We start from the raw sequence: 16,636 nt of genomic DNA, 5'->3' as shown, positions 1-16,636 counted from the left end.
TGTGTATCACAGTGAATGTTAATGTTTTCCAAGCCACTAAGTGGAAAAGCTGCCTATCTGTTGAATTCTTGCTATAAGCTTGTTTGCCATAAGGGGGAGCTCAAAGGCAAATTGCTTAATGCTTAGGACTGAGGAAGGCTCACCACACTAAAAAATAGGAATCCATTTTACTCTTCTTTCACCACTGTGCAGATTTCAACAGTGTACACTCATCTGCAGCTCTTAACAAACTTTTACTAGCTATGTCACTCATAAATCAGAGTCCCACAATGCATTTTGTTTCTCAAGTAAAACGTTGCTCTGAATTTTCAAGGCTTGAAATCCTTCAGCTTAACCAGAAAAAGTTCAACCCTCTGGTTGAAAGAATAGAGACGATTTTGAACTCATCATCAGTGCAGGAACTACTTTAGATCGCTGGTGGAACAGATTGTGATGAGTCAGTTAAAGATATCGATTCACTGATTGAGTCATATGGAGTCTTCCTTTGCTACCTACTTCGATTACCACATGATTTATGCACCACTTGGACTCCGGCCTATTGGCTTCTGGCATCAGCCAGTCAATGGATGTACTGGCAAGCTGATATCAGAACATGTTTAGTCCAATCTGAAGGTCCGTTTGAGTTTTCCCAGTCAGATTGTGAGATGTTTCAGACTCTTTATATGCGTCAAATAAATCCTTGCTTTGCAATTATTTTTTTTTTTTGCAACTGCTTTGCCATCATCAAAGTTTGCTGGACTATGCCCTAGTCTGTATGTACCTAAAAGATGACGCTTTCATTCTAAAGTGCAGTTATTCTTAGTGCTCATGTCCATGAAATGTACTCTTTTATTGCTTCCAGTGTCTCGAGTCTGCGCCACACACCTCCTCTCTTTCTGCAGCCGCATCAGTAGCAGCTATTTGCTGCTCTGTCCTATTAAAGAATGACTCTTTCACCATGTCTTGCACTCGCCGTCTGTCACAATCCTTCTCTTTCATTGTCTGTTTGCTTCTCTCCATTGCCCATGCAGCATCACTCTTTGTCCTTTTGGCAAGAAACTACTCTGTCTTCTCCCTCTGCCGCCTCCTTTCCACTGGCAATAACAGCTTATCTCTCCCCCTCCCCTCTCTACACCCCCCCTTCCCTGTCCTCCCTCTTCTCTATCTTGCAGGGTACATCAGATCCTCAGTGCGTTGTCTGGAACTATGGCAACACGTAAGTTGCTTTGAATGAACGGTGCTGCAGATATACGAGATGTCTTGTCAGTAGGTTTTGCTGATATGTGTGTGCAGTCTCATGTCCAGTCATGCATCATTTAATAGTAAACACACAAGACACCCTCACTGGTACAGCTAATTAAATTACAAGAAAAAAGAAAACACTTTTCCCTTTTTGCTGCCAGGAGTTCAAAGGTAGCACCACTTTTAGTCTCGTCTTCTTTTTCAGTGTTTACCTTTTCCCACAACGGTTTAATTTGCAGGTCTTTATTCATTCTCTGAGTGTTGCTTTAATTCGAGCAGCCAACTTGTTTTCAATCACTTTCCTGAAGTGCTAGTATGTTCCTAATGGCTTTTCTCCTAATTATCTAAGTAGGACACAGACAGTTTGATTTCATTTGCTTTGAATAGTGGACCCGTGCAAGCGAGCGACATAATGCAAACCAGCACAATTGATCAGGCTGTTATCACCATTAACCCACATTGTGGCCGTCCAGTTTGTCATTGACAGGAAATAAACTTGTTCGGAAACATTTGACAAGGCTTTGGTTCCAAGAATAGGCTTAGCTCAGGTGGAGTACACGGGGAGTACATTAGCTAAGTTATTATTTTTGCCTAACATGGCATCTTGAGCCTACTCTGTAAAGAACTGGTGATCTGTACAGGGTGTGCTCCGCTTGCCTATTGACTACTGAAGAGAAACACTTGCCTCCATTGCAACCCTGGAAAAAGATTTGTGTATAAACTAAGCTAGAAAAACTCAACTATGCTACTGAGTGAAAATATAAAAGAATGATGATTGACCACGAAGCAAGGTGAGACGAGTTTACTTGGGAGAAATTGTGACCAGGAATTGATCAGCTGCTGACAAACGCACTGCATTGATTGACAGGTGGCATCATGTGTCCTTGTTACTGTTTAAAGTTTAACTGAACGTAAAAAGTGCATTTATGAGCAGTAGCATGTTGTTTTACTTTTCTGTATTATTAAATTTTGATGCATTAAGTAGCTTTGGTATTCAAGTTTATGTTTTACAGAGAAGTGAAATGTTTACCACTGGGGGGAAAAAATGTTAAATTAAATCTGCATATTAAATTAACAAATATGCAATTAAGTCCACAATTATTAATTCTCCTGGCATATTCATACTTCAAACAATATTTTAACTTGAACATGTGTTTTCATAGCCGGATGTAATATCTGCAATTAAAATGAGTAACTAATTGCTGTAATGCCAATTAAAATGTTTCCACTGATAATGAGGAAGAAAAATATTTTTGCCAAGATGAACATTTTTATTGTAAATAAAAAAAACACGTATCGCTTTCTTGAATGATAGCCAATCCCATCTACAATGAACATCTTGCATGAATTGAAGAAGATCCTTTTGAAACACAGACCACATTTTTAATTGTTGTAAATGTTTGGATTTTCCGACATAGCACTTTCCTAATACTTGGTAGGGATTTTGAGATTAGGATAGTTTTATATATTGGCTATTGATCAGATCAGCTAATGATAATGTTTTGGCTTTAACTAACTACTGGCTAGCTTTACTACTTTTTTTTTTTTTTTTTTAGATTTTAAGAGTCTGTATGGCATAGCTATTTGTCTTTTTCTCTTGTTCCCTATTAAATTAAGTATTCCTGAATAATATTAGGTTTCCATTTTTTTTTTTTTTAATTTGAAGCAGCTTTCTTTGGATCATCAACACATTGGTGTAGCACTGGTTCCTTTTGTTATACTCCTATATAACAAGATTTTATGAAGTTCTTTGTGTAGATTTACAGGAAAGGCACTGTAAAAAACAAAAAAACAAAACATAATCCTGCATGTATTGTAGCACTATAATTGGAAAGTTGCCATGATATCAGTGTGAACAATTCTGCTAGAAATTCTCTGACAAATCCACACTCGCGTGCGCAGGCCACACGTCATGGATGAAATACCGCTCCAGAGTCTTCCATGCTGCACCTTAGTCACACCACATTATTAACCAATAAGGCACCCACAGAGGTTTTGTGCATGCCCAGAATAATTGGCAAGCTTCATTACTCATAATGGGGAGCACAGCCCAAGACCTTCCAAAGACCCTGCTGAAACCATCCATAGAAAAAGATATGTCCTCTCATTGGATCATCAGTTGAATAAGTGAGTTTTGGTGTTTTTAAGATTGCAAAAAAAAAAAAAAAAAACAGCAAAGCAATTACATTAAATGCCTGATCGTTTTTTAATCCTTTAACATTGTAAGTAAAACTAACATTGGACTCTGAAAGTGTCTCGGTGTTGCCATGAGCAACAGTGTTTTCTTGTAATTTGCATGCTGCTCATGTTAATTGAAAGTGGTATCATGATGAAGTTATTTTCTTCCAAAATATGCTTGTCAGTGGCAATGATGTGTTCAGGAAGATAATTCAGGGTGAAAGATTTGACAAATGATACTTTTGAAATAGCAAATGGGTTTAAGGAGAACAGAATTAGTTGGAGGTGGGGGGGTTAGACACTGAAGGGCCTCTCTGTTTACCATGACAACACTGACTTATGCTGGAAAAATTCTGGTCAGCTCCATCTTCTTCAGTGAGATGTTTTTTTACAGTAGTGTTCTTGCTATGGAGGAACACTCTCTTATGATGTGGGTCCACACACACACACACACACACACAATGTAAGTTCAGGTTTTTCCAGAGAGGATAAGACATTGCGACTTATCAAGCTACCCCTCTCCATCAAGGTAACAGAGGAACAATGCCAGGCAAAGTCAATTAACTAGCTTGCAGATTACAGCTGCAATCAAATTAAATGTGCAGACATGACGAGGGCAGAGAGCCAAACGGAATATAAAGTGGCAACAAGGCAGTGATGTCTATCCACATATCACAGCTGGAGGCATGGGGGAAAAGAGCCAAACGTAAGCTTGACAGAATTGATAGGGCCGAGCACACAAACTAAACCTAAGCTGACTTTATGCGAGTGGATTTCTCCTTCGTCCTGTCACCTTTTCAAGAATTTTTAGCAAAACCTCGTCACACCGTACTATTTGGATACGAGAGCTCGTTACATGCGAAGGCGGGCAAATGAGACTTTGCGAAGGGGCACAAATACTCCATGCGTCCTCCGCCGGTGTTTCCTTTCTTTTTTTTTTTTTTTTCTGTCAGGCAGGAGATCTTGTCTGGAGCTTGGCGTGAGGCGCAAAGTTGATGCAGACAGAGAACACGTTGTACAAAGCAGCCGTTTGTTTGCTGGAAGATATCACTGCTCTCAGCTTGGCTGCCTTTCTGACTGAGCCAAGGGCTTTGAGGTTGAGCAGGAGGCAGACAAGAGGTGGAGAATGCACAGATAGCAGTACAGGGGGAGGGCAAACATGGCAGCATCTCAACCAAACCACTGCACAAAAAAAAAATAAAATAAAAAAAGCACTGCTCAAAGAAATAGGAAAACCTTTACCATTTTATGACTTCTGCGTGGAGACTATTCAGTTCGGTAAATTAGAATATCACTGAAAAGTTAATTTATTTCAGTAATTTAATTCAAAAGGGGAATCTCGTATAGGTTCATTACACATGAAGTGATATATGTTAAGTGTTCTGTTAATTTTGATGATTATGGCTTGACCGTAATGAAAACCTAAAATCGAGTTCCTCAGAAAATTACAATCTTACCCGTTGCCAATAAAAATGAATTTTTCATACAAAGCTTTTTATTTTTTATTTTATTTTTTACCATGCTATGTCCTATACGCTCAAGACGAAAACTGCTGACTTGACAGTTGTCCAGTAGACAGTCACTGACACTCTCCATTAGGAGGTTACATTAAAGAAGACAATTGCATAAAAAGTTGCTGTTCGCAGAGTGCTGAACCCAGGTGTATTAAAAGAAAGTTAAGTGAAGGAAAAAGGTGCATATTCAAAAAGGTAAAACACAGAATTGGGAGTCGTGATGGTCCAGCTCTTGTCAAAAAGTCAGCTTGTTCGGCTCAGTGCTCTTAGGCTCCAAAATGGCTCTTTGTTTAGTACCACTACAAGCTTTCAAATCTAAAACTTGGCTATTATCCATTGTTTTTGTGTGTGTGTGTGTGTGTTTTTTTTCAGCATTTCATTGGTTTTTATTTTGCTTTACTCTCATTACTAAACCACAGCACAGCGACCATTTCTTAATATTTTATTGAAGGCTTTCAGTTTGAAACCCTGTAATTGCCTCTGTTCCTCTGCACCTTCCCTGTACCTCTACACTTGCTGCCTTACAAGAACCCTTTTCCTCTTTTCACATAATGGTGTGGTTTTAGTTTGTCTTTGCATGGTGTGCCTATAAATATAAATCACTACAATTGCCTACAGGGATTCTGAACTAGATGAGCGCCAGCAGCTGAGATTCAGCTCTCCTCCCAACCCTTCCCACCCCCCCACTGGGATTTTGCTCTTCTTATTCCCCCCACAAAAAGTCAGGTTTTAGAGTCAGTACATTCGTGAACAACACATCACTACTTGAGAGGACGGAAGAGCAAAGTTCATTCAGGAATTTGTGGGAGATTCACAGACTGTGAATTGCAGCAGAAGTCGTGAGCGATTCAAGAATCACCACATCTATCCAGAGCAATATGACAACAAAGAATGTCAGATTTCTCATGTTGGATTACTAGAAAACTAAGTACTATATTTAAAAAAAATAAAAATAAATTACCTGAGCGAAGAATATAAAGACTACACTTTTCCTTAGTGGCCTTCATAAAGTGCTTGCTTAATTTGAAAATTTACTAGTTTGCAGAAGAATTTGACTCCTGCCTACACTGCCAAAAGTATCAATACCTGGTTTACTTTACTACAGTATCCCTGGCCTTTGCCTTCCTGTTCTATTCTCACCTCCCCTCAGTGCTTTCTCCCATCGAGGTAACTTTTTTTTGGAAGAATTGCCACCGTAACAATCAGCAAACAGAAGACAGAGTTGTGAATGGTTGTAGTTTTACAATGAACACAATAGAAATGAACGGAGCCACTCAATCCATTTTGGCCACACTTCAAATATTGAGTGATTAAAGTCAAAGCAAGAGGAATGTTTAAGACATTTCATTGGTGCCAAAGATGCTGTTCGGCTCGGCACTTTTCTCTTCACAGCGGGGGCTGGCTGTTTACAGCATGCGCAATTTCCGGTAAGCTGTATAGAGTAGCTTTCCTCAGTCAGGGTGACACAGTGCATGTCATGGCCGAAACGTGCCGATTTGGTTTTTACTCTTGGATAGTCATATTTTAATTTTCTTACATTTTTGTTTGGTTTTTTTAAAAGTTTTAATTAGCTCTAAGCTATAAGAATCACAGCAAAAAAAAAAAAAAAAAAGAACATCAACTATCAATAGATACCTACGTCTGTAAACCAACAGGATTAAGAGGCTTGTACCAAAAATATTCTGGGTATGTTGAATCAGTGTAAAATGAAGTTTCACTTATGGTATTGAATTAATGCAAAAGGTTGACTTTTTGAAGATATTGAGATTTATCGAGACGCACATGTTTATTCTGTTATTTGACTCTGTGGCTTAAATCTGCACAAACGATTCTTATCCTTGTGGCAATTGTCTCTGTTTCTCAGCTGGCTCTTAGTATTCATAAGTGTATGCTTTATTTATTTATTTTGCCCCTAACAGGCCCATATGTCGACACCATCTGGCCACCCAAATCGTTGAGCCCAACAACCCGGCTCCCCCTCCCCCCTTTCCCGGATGTGCCCATCCCTTCTACCATCTCCCAACCTGTTTTCTTCATTCTTGCAGAGTGTTGTGCTCCTTTCATAAAAGTTCTAGCTGCAATGTCAATTTAAGAAATTCATCGGATTTATTGACACAAAAGCAAATGAGAGGATGAGAGCAGAAATGCATGAGAGAATCTGACCTAGTGACCAGCACTGGTGGTGTATTGTAAACATTTGTAATTCATATATTTGATTTGACAATTAGACTTTGACTCGTTACTCTGTAGTTTCTTCAAACTCTTCTTTCCTCACCCGGTTTCTCTCACTGAAACTGATGATTCATACTCCCCCTGATCTTAGCTGCAGATCTTAACCTTGCCTCCGGCATCTCCCTGATTTAACCGTGACTCTACCTCAGAGAAGAATGTCTTGGTGGAGCCAGTACCGTGGACACACAGAGAGATAAATTCACTGTGCTGTAAATCTAAAACTTGGCGCTTTAAGGATGATTTTAGGCCTTTTTGAAGCTTTTTTATATAAATAGGTATCTAAAAATGCATTTTAAACATTTTCTTTCATAACTCTTGCATTAAGTTTCCCAAACAAAACTTTATGTTGAAATGATGTCAAAAACTAAAATCCATATGCAACAAAGCAGCCAAACTTGCAGTGGCATTAAAAAGTTCATACACTGTTTAGAGATAAACGTTGTGTATGGATAAAAGTTGCTTTCGAAGAGACTGAGGCTCAGTATCGTGCTGTTTTTGTCTCTGTTTGTGATAATGTTGTAAAGACCTTTCAATTGCACTTTACTGCCGGCTAGAAAGACTCTGTGAGCATTGCAAGTATGAACTGTGCCCACTGTCAACTTTGGCTCTGGGAGGTCAACGCCTCAGTCTGCTGCCCAAAAAGAATGAATAAATAGCTGGCACAAATCTGGTTAAAATATTTTGATGTTCACCTTACTAAAAGGCACAGCCTGTGCTTTTGACCATAACCTGGAGTATGACACTGAGCAGGATAGCAAGGGAGCAAAATGACTTTCAAAGTACACTGTAAGCGAATTGTAGCAAATTCTTGTAAAGTTAATATAAATGAATGACACACGTGGGCTAATTTTTTTTTCCTGTTGCCAAAGGGATGTTTTGTTAATTTTCATTTTAACAAAGCATCCCTATGTTATGTTGTCATCTTCACAACATAACAAAGTTACTTTACTGTGCTACGAAATTGCACTGGAAAATATATAACACTGCCCCTTAAGTATTGCCATCAACTTAGTGTGAGATTCATTTTCAGGAGTGCCAATAAATTTTAGAGCCACTTTATAAATGTTCCGTTTGTTTTAAAATTCCTTGCATAAGTGATTAATTCATCAACTCAGTGGGCAGACAAGTTTGAAAATAAGACTAAAATCTGTCTTTTAACTCTCACCCAAAAATATTCCACCAATATCTCCTTATTCCTGCGTCAGGCATAGATTACCATTTGTAGAGAGTCACTCAGTCTGACTGACTTTAATGTAATCAACTTCAAAGTAAGAAGACCCTCTAAAATTATAACATCAGTCTGGATGGGATTCAACCTTATGTTTGACATCTTTGATATTTTTATCCACTGTGTGTATTACATAGTTTGTGTGCGCTAAACATGAAGCTTGGCTTATTTATTTCAAAATATGTAAAAGTTGCAGCCATCAGTTTATTACATTAGGCGTTAATTTGTTTTGGTTCAAATCCGCTTTGTTGATAAATGTGCCGGTATTTAACTGGCTGCAAATTTTCCAATTTGAGCAGTAAAGGAATCATAGACTTAGCACATTAAGTATTCTTTCCACTCATTACATACACTTAAACACACACGCACACACACGCAGACTAACACACTAAACAGAGTAGCTGCCAGGAGGAGGGGGTGGATGGATGATACGGCTTGCTCCACTTTTCCATCTGACAGAACACAAGGGATCAAGACTGTGTCAAACAGCGAGTCAGCACGGCAAGAGGGAGTCGGCCAGTGGGGCTTATGTGCGCTCTTCCTCCATTGGATATCGCAGACACGGTCAGGCTCTCGGCTCATTACGGTTATCACAACAGTTTGAAGGGAAAACGTCACTGTGGTGAATGGAATTCTCAGACGTTGGGGCACGGAGGCTTGTCGAGAACTTTGGTTTGGGTTTCTCGTGGTGGTTGCAAATGTTGAAGATGACTCAAATTAGCCATGTACAAAAGTGGAGCTTTGGTTTTTCTCTGGAAGAGGACTACATGGATGTGTGCTAGTGGCTTCGACACAGGGAAAGTTCTGCTTTTCTATGGGGCCGCAGAAGTTATGTGAAGACGCTTAGCGTACTTGGTTGTATCACAAAATTAGCAGTCTTGTCTTTTACCAAACAAAATGTTATCGATTGTATCAACATGTGACCAGTGGAGTTAGAATGCTGTAACCTGCTGCCAAGGCACGCTTAGACCTGAGGCTGCAGCTTTGGCTGAAGATGAAGGTGTAGGAAATCTGTATTGATTAGAATTCAAACTTAAAGCCAGAAGAGAAGAAGACAAGCTTTCTCTCCAGGCTTGTGGAATAAGTTTCATCTTCCCTGCTGGATCTGAGGAGCTTAAAAGTAAGTAACCTCTCTGAATCTTAAGGTCTGTTATACATCATTGGTTTGACTTCTGCACTGTAAAAAAAAAGAACATTTGAGATCTTTTATGCAACGGTCTGCTGAATGGAGTGTTTCCCATATTGATTCATAATTTTTTTTAGTGCCTGTGATGGTGGAAGAAGAGGGCATTTGGTTCTTTGGGTATCCCAGTTAGAGCCTCTGGCAAATGCTTGGAAAACAGTTTTCTGGAATACTTTTTTCATATGAATTCGTACAAACCCTACTAGCTTAAAACATTTTTAAAAATGCAAGCCTTTCGGATCATTTTCTACATCCTGGTCGCTAATTCCTTATTACTGGAGTTATGATTTTTGTGGTTACATTGGATGTCCTTGCGAACTGTTACAAAAGCAGACCATAGACAGGTATCTCTGCATTTCCTGTTCGCTCACTTGTTTGAACACCAGAAGGAAAGTTAATCCCTGGAAAGAAGCTTATAAATTAGCCCAGGGCTATACCAGAGAGCAGCAGATTGGGACAGTGGAGGTCACTGACAAAGCATTCTGAGCACACAATACGGGGAAAGGAGTGTGTGAGGGAAGGTTTTGTGTGGGAGATCTCACGTGACATGAGCCACAAGAAAGACAAGGAGGATTAAACAAGGACACTAGGTTTATCTTTAATGCAGACCTATTGGAATTCTTACTTCTGTGCAGCACAGCAGCAAACCAATGGAAAGAAGTTTTTATCAGACAAAAATAACCCGAATAAACTAAAAAAGTATCTGCTTAGGTTACTGAGGAAACAAAACTGCCCAAACGTATCTGGCCCTATGCGACAAAGTGCTCGCCCCCTTTACTTAGTGACCATTTGTGCCACCCTTGGCAGCGACAATTGTCATCTGGCATTTGTGAGACCTTGGAAGTCAGATAATAAATCTTCAGTGATTTCTAGTAGAAGGCAGAATTCATGGTTCCATCAATTATGGGAAATCGTCTAACCTCCTGAAGCAGCAAAACGTCCGTAGGCCATCTTACTACCATCAAGTTTTACTGCTGGCGTGATATATTTCTGAAATGCTCTTTTAATTTTACTCCAAATCTAGCTGAATGTACACCACCAGATGGGTTCTACTGTTTGTTGTTAGTCCTTTGAATATTTTTCCAAAAGCCTTGAGGAACATGTTGTTGAGCAAATGTGAGCTGGGCCTTTTTTCTTGTTTGGTTAACAGGGATTTTGGCTTTGGAATGCTCTCATAGAGGTCGTTTTTGTCCAGTCTCTTTCTAAGTATTTATTTAGTCCCCTCCTAGATAAACTGATGATGTACCCTTGGAGTAATATTAAGAGGCCATTCTTATAAAGGAAAACCGCCCTAATAGAAGTTCACTGAAATTCCAGCTGTAGAAATGGCTTTGCAGTCCTTTACAGGCTGACTGATGTCGGCGACCTTGCTTCTTATCTGCTCTCGCTCTCCGCGATAGTGAGGATGTGTTGCTTTTTGAGATTTCTTGGACCGTGTTGTAAAACAGGTTTGAAATTACAGTAAGCGAGTTTCCGAATAAGTCAGTGAAGAGGCGGGAGTGGGGAAATGATTTTTCATTTTATCAACGGAGATCTATCATATGAGATTATCATATGATAAATATTTAATGTTTGAGTACCCACTGCGGAGATAACATGTATATACTCGTAAGCTGTACAATCTTTTCACATCCACATCGCATCATCCTCGCTATAATCTTGCAACATGTTCCTCCGGTTGCGAGATCTGTTCTGGACAGTGGAAGACCGGGAAGCTTAGTTCCTACACAGCAGATATTTGGGTCAGATACATTTATACGTTAGGACACATATCCATACACTGGAATAAAATGCTCAAGTAAGAAAATGGACATTGGCGCCTGTGTAATAGGTGGCACAAAAGGTTGAGTAAGTACAAACGATTTGTCATATGAAGATTTGCTTCAATGCTTCCTTGCTATCTTGAGAGTAAAAATGGGCTGAATATGTATTGCCTCTGGTGAATGTGCAGTTCAGCTCTTTGGTAGTCATAGATAAAATGTCTTCGCCAACAAGGCTTCTGTGAGCTCGAAGAAATATTTTATAGAAAAGCGTTTGTCTGTTCCGGCAGACACTTAGAGCTGATCGTTAAAATTTTCAAGGAGTCATGATATGCTGGTTCACATGTATAATCTTGGATGTTTTAAAAAAGGAATGAACAAATAGATTCATTTTTTTCTTTGTCTTACAAGTAAAAACATGGAAAACCCTTAATCCAGATTGAACATTAATGATGTTGCATTTGCCACGTTTGGAGAATCTTTGCAAACAAAATGACCCCCTAATTGTTCTTTAAACGGCATGCAGATAATCACAAAATAAATTTTCATTTCTTCCGTTCTGTGACTGTGAGCTAATCTGTTTGAGAACCTTAACTTAAAGACCCAGTTAAAACCCTTCTCTAAATTGGGGATCAATTTGAACACATTCTTTTGTCAGTTTAATTATAGGGAGAGATGTGATGGCGAGCACAAGCAGCCGAAAGGAACTGGGTCAGCCTTTTACTTTAATTTTATATGCAATCCCCCGGCTCTGCTTGTTATCAAGAAAAAAAAAAGTAAGGGAACATAAGAGATAGGCACCCTAAAAATGTGTAACCTCTCACTTAAGCTCAATTTTAAGGCTTATTTATGCTAAAATGAAATGCTGTGGAATGACCCAAACCTTACCGTAGCAGGCCTAAGGGGTAAATCCCAAATGTCAGTTATTTAACTTGAGCAATACGCTGCCTGCAAAGTGTTTTTGGGGACGTTTTAATTGATAGACCAAGTCAAAGTGGTGCATAATTGAAAAGTGGAAGGAAAACAATACACAGTTTTCATTTTTACCCATTTTTACAGTTTTAGAAATGTTTTTTATGGATTTCTAGTAAGTGCCTCTACGTTTTACTGCAAGTACATCTGCACGTATTTGGTGTGTGTCTCTGCCAACTTTACTCAGCTTAAACTTCGGTGAGTTTTCTTTGCAAAATAGCTCAATCTCAGCCAGATTAGTCGGTGGGTTTCCAAACAACAATTTGCAAGTCATACCACAGATCATTCATTGGATTTAGACATTGACTTTAACTGAACCATTCTGACAGTTATTCTAGCAGTTATGCTTTAGTTTTCTTCCAGAAGTATCCTGTATTTAGCTTCATGTATTTTCCCACCAACTCCTTGCCGTTATGTAAAAAAAATCATGGTGCTGCCAGCGTAATGCTTTACTCTGTGAAATGTACTACCGGACATGTACAGAGTACGTTTTCAGCCACACATACCCATGTTGGCCAGAAGCTTAATTTTGTTCTCATAAAAAATGGAACAATTACAAATATGCCTTCTTATGACTTTCTTGTTGCAAGTCTTCCGTCAAGGTTGGATTGTTTAAAAGCCGACCTATTCATTGGTGGAACTCGATTTCACATAGGTATGCCCAAACATAGAAAGCCAAACACAGTTGAGTTTTGTACTTTACATAATGTAATTGTAAAAAATGTTTGAAAACCTTCATTTTCACGTCACAATGGATGAAATTCCAATAAAATACTATGAAGTTTGTGACTGTAACATGACAAAACGTGAGTAAGGTTAAGGAGTATTAGTTCATTTATTTTCAAAATGGTGTGGTAAAATCCACTTATGGAAAATGTGTTCTGATTAAGCTCCAACGCCTAATTTATTGTATTATTTTCTTATTGAGGCCATTTTCTTCCATAATACCTTAAATCTTTCACCTTCCTTCCATCCTTCCCTCTTGTCCTGTTCATGACTCTTCAAAGCTGGTGCTTCCACTGTGAATCACCCTGTTTGATAAAAAGGGAAAAAAAAGGAATGCCATGAAAACATCAGCTTAGACAAAATATATTGCAGTGCTCTCCATGTCACTCATAGGATTGTGTATTGAATATTAAACCTGGTCGCACTGACATCTGAAGGCTTTTGCGTGAGTGGAAATAAATTAGTAATTTTTTTGTAATTCTAACAAACTGCCTTTAATTTCCATTCTGACTTCCAACTAGGCATAAAATTCGTCTGTCATCCTCAGCTGCTTTCTTTAAGGCATTGCCTGCTGTTTTTCATTTCCTGTTTTTCGTTTATGTTTTTTTCTTGCGCTTGGACTTCTGGCCAGAAGCAAAAAAAAAAAAAAAAGAAAAAAAGTCTTGGACCTATTTTGTAAGACCTAGAACATTAGACATAGTGAATGCACTTTCAAGTGATATTTCAAGTTGTATTTTGAAGTCAGAATGCTCAACCAGCCACTTCAACCTTCCTTCTTACTTGCAAACTCTTTGGAGTATGAATACATGTATATATCAAAACACACTAAGAGTAATTTGTATAACCATCATCACTGACTAAAACTGAGATGAACCAGACTGACTCTGTTGACCTGCGAATATGTTTTTATTTGAGGCTTGACCGTCAACCAGCCGATCAGTTTACCAAAAAGCCTCCTAAAGGACTCTGGTCTGATGAGACAAAGACGTCAGGCGTCTTGTTTGCAAAAACTCCATCATCCCAACAGTGATGATGATGCTGACTGAGGCAGTATCTATCTATTGGGATGCAGGAAATAAGATATTGGGAAATATGAATACAGGAGACATTCTGACTGAAAATCTGCTCCAGAGTACTCTTGACCTCAGACTGGGCAACGGTTCATTTAAAAAAAAAGACTTGTGGGTGCAAATGAAGCCAAGGGTGGATCAACAAAGTATTAAACAAATGCTGTGGGTAATTGTGCAAATGCGATTTCTTTGTTTTCTATTTTTAACAAATTTGCAAAACACTCAAAGTCATTTCCAAATTGTTGTAATGAAGTGTTTGTGTCTAGAATCACAAGGAAAGTGATTAATTTAATACAATTTGGAGTAAGGTTAAAACATGACAAGATGTGGAAAAAGTGAAGTGATTTGAATACTTTCTGGTTGATGCACTGTACAACAGTACAAATTATTCTTTTTAATGTTCTTTCTTTTTTTTAACCTGTACCAGACAAAATTACAGAAACTGTAATTTCTTATAATTGAAGAATACAATAAAAACTTTTCAAACTTTTTTTCATCCTTTGCCAGACTTGACAGGAACTTATTTTTGTTTTTGCTCTGCCAACATCGAAAAGCTTTCCAGATTTACATAATGGCAATTTGACACACTTTAAAACTAAAGACAGTATCTGGTTGGAGATAACAAATAAGACGCGGTACAGGTGTGACAAATCACTGACATTTAATCTGGAACTGATGATGATTTTCAGCTTTAAAGATGTGCTCAATGTGAAACTGTGCTTGCTTTTGTTATTGGACAAATATGCTCCAGTATATCTCAATTCTGGTGAAAGTCACCAAAAAAACAACAACAAAAAAGCCATTTGCCATTTCTTTCAAATCCTCACCTTCATGTCTTGGCACTGTTTAAAATAAGATCAAATATTTTCTCATTCAAATGTGATAAAAATGCCAACTATGAACTTAAGTCAGCTTTATAGATGACTGTGAAAGGTTGCCTTTGACAAACCTCTGAAGTGACATCACTGCTGAAGTTTGTATGTGTGAGAGAGATGCAGAGGTGACTTTTCAGTTTAAATCCTTGCATTAAGAACTTTTAAGTATTTTAGACATTCAAATCATGTTTAGCTTTCACTTTTCATTCTACTTTGATAGGAGGGAATTGGCTTTCATGGCACTGCCCTTTCGGTATGGACGTCGTGCCAATTCATTCTCAGCAGACAAAAGGTCACTTTGTGCTGTTGCTTAGGAGGTATATTTCCTGTTTGGTTTTTTTGTTTTGTTTTGTTTTTTGAAAAGCCACCCCAACATTCTGCAAACAATTAGGAGACAATGAATCTTTTCCATATGCACATTTTTCTATTGACTGAAAACTTTAACATACATCAGAATTGATATGTGTGTGTTTTTGCTTGTCACTGTCAGATGTGTTATACCTTGTTTCTTTAATTATTTTTGTTTAGCTTTGGTAGTTAACAAACTGAAACACTGCAGATTGATCTTAAAAATAAGTAAATAAGAATATTATCAGAAAGATAATTTATTCCTGTAATTTAATTCAAAAAGGAACATTTTATATGGTTTTATTTTTAACATATGGTGTATCATTAACTTCAAAATGAGTCTCTCGAAAAATATTTCAGGATAATGCAGCATTATTTTTATTATAAAAATGAAGAAAAATACTTGCCATTCATACGCTGCACAAAGTCCTAAAGCCAAAAAAAGCCATTTCTAAAAAAAAAAAAAAAAGTCTCAGCTCTCACAGGGAACTGTGTTAATGGGAAGTTGATTGGAAAAAAAAGCTGCGCGGTTGAAAAACATGCACAAGAAACACAGGCCAAACCTTGAGAGGATTGTGACTTGCAAGCCACGAATGGGCTGAGGAGAAAATAGTCTGACATATTTCTCAGTTGTTCAGAGTCTTCATTTCGCGTAGAAATAAATTTAGCATTTCATTTTGAAAATCAAGGTCCAGACAAAAATTGCAGTGGCACAGAATCTAAGATGTTTGAGTTTCAGTGTGAGGTTGCCACGGTCACTGATTATTCGGGGTGTCACGTTATTTGCTGGTGATGGTCCCATGTGTCTTATCGAGTCCGAAGTCGTCACAGTCGTCATTGCAGGGCTTTTCATTGCACTTCATTCTCTCCTCTTCGTTTTTCAGCAAGACCTTGCAACTTCTCTCACATCAAAAATAAAAAAAAACATCATTACCTTGTTTCATCAGCCAAATTGCCAGATATAAAGGCTTGATGAATTAATATATTATGTGACTGTCACTTTTTGAGCTCAAGAGCTTGTAAAATACACATTTAGTATATGTCTAATACCTATAGGCTTTAATAATTGTCTGTATTTAACTCCCTCAGTCAATAGGTGAGGGACAAATTACTGACTATGCTGCCACTTCATAGAGAAATATAACCATTTACTCACAGGAATCCATTCATACACATGGAGAATTCCAGGGTTTTAGTTCAGTTGTCACAAATGGAAGAAACAAATGTGTATTTTAATCTTTCCCCATTAGCTAAGCCCAGGTCGTAATCCTCAGAGTCACCGGGTCTCGAAGCGAAAGCCGATGTTGCGCAGGTCTCCGTAAGAACAAA

At 38.3% G+C, this 16,636-nt stretch overlaps 1 protein-coding gene across 1 annotated transcript in view; it reads left to right on the top strand.

Annotated features, from left to right (window-relative positions):
* adgrb2 (adhesion G protein-coupled receptor B2) overlaps positions 1–16,636 on the top strand; it is a 178,920-nt gene that overhangs the window by 85,854 nt on the left and 76,430 nt on the right. The window contains exon 15 of the mRNA XM_088010131.1: positions 1,152–1,195. Within this exon, the coding sequence (XP_087866257.1) occupies positions 1,152–1,195 (44 nt within the window). The remainder of the gene's footprint in view (positions 1–1,151; positions 1,196–16,636) is intronic.

This window comes from Poecilia mexicana, unplaced genomic scaffold (assembly GCF_051168715.1).
Source record: "Poecilia mexicana isolate PSO_F unplaced genomic scaffold, ASM5116871v1 scaffold_11, whole genome shotgun sequence".
Classification (NCBI taxonomy): domain Eukaryota; kingdom Metazoa; phylum Chordata; class Actinopteri; order Cyprinodontiformes; family Poeciliidae; genus Poecilia; species Poecilia mexicana.
The sequence above is the reverse complement of the archived record's forward strand: the minus strand, read 5'-3'. Positions and strand labels throughout refer to the sequence as shown.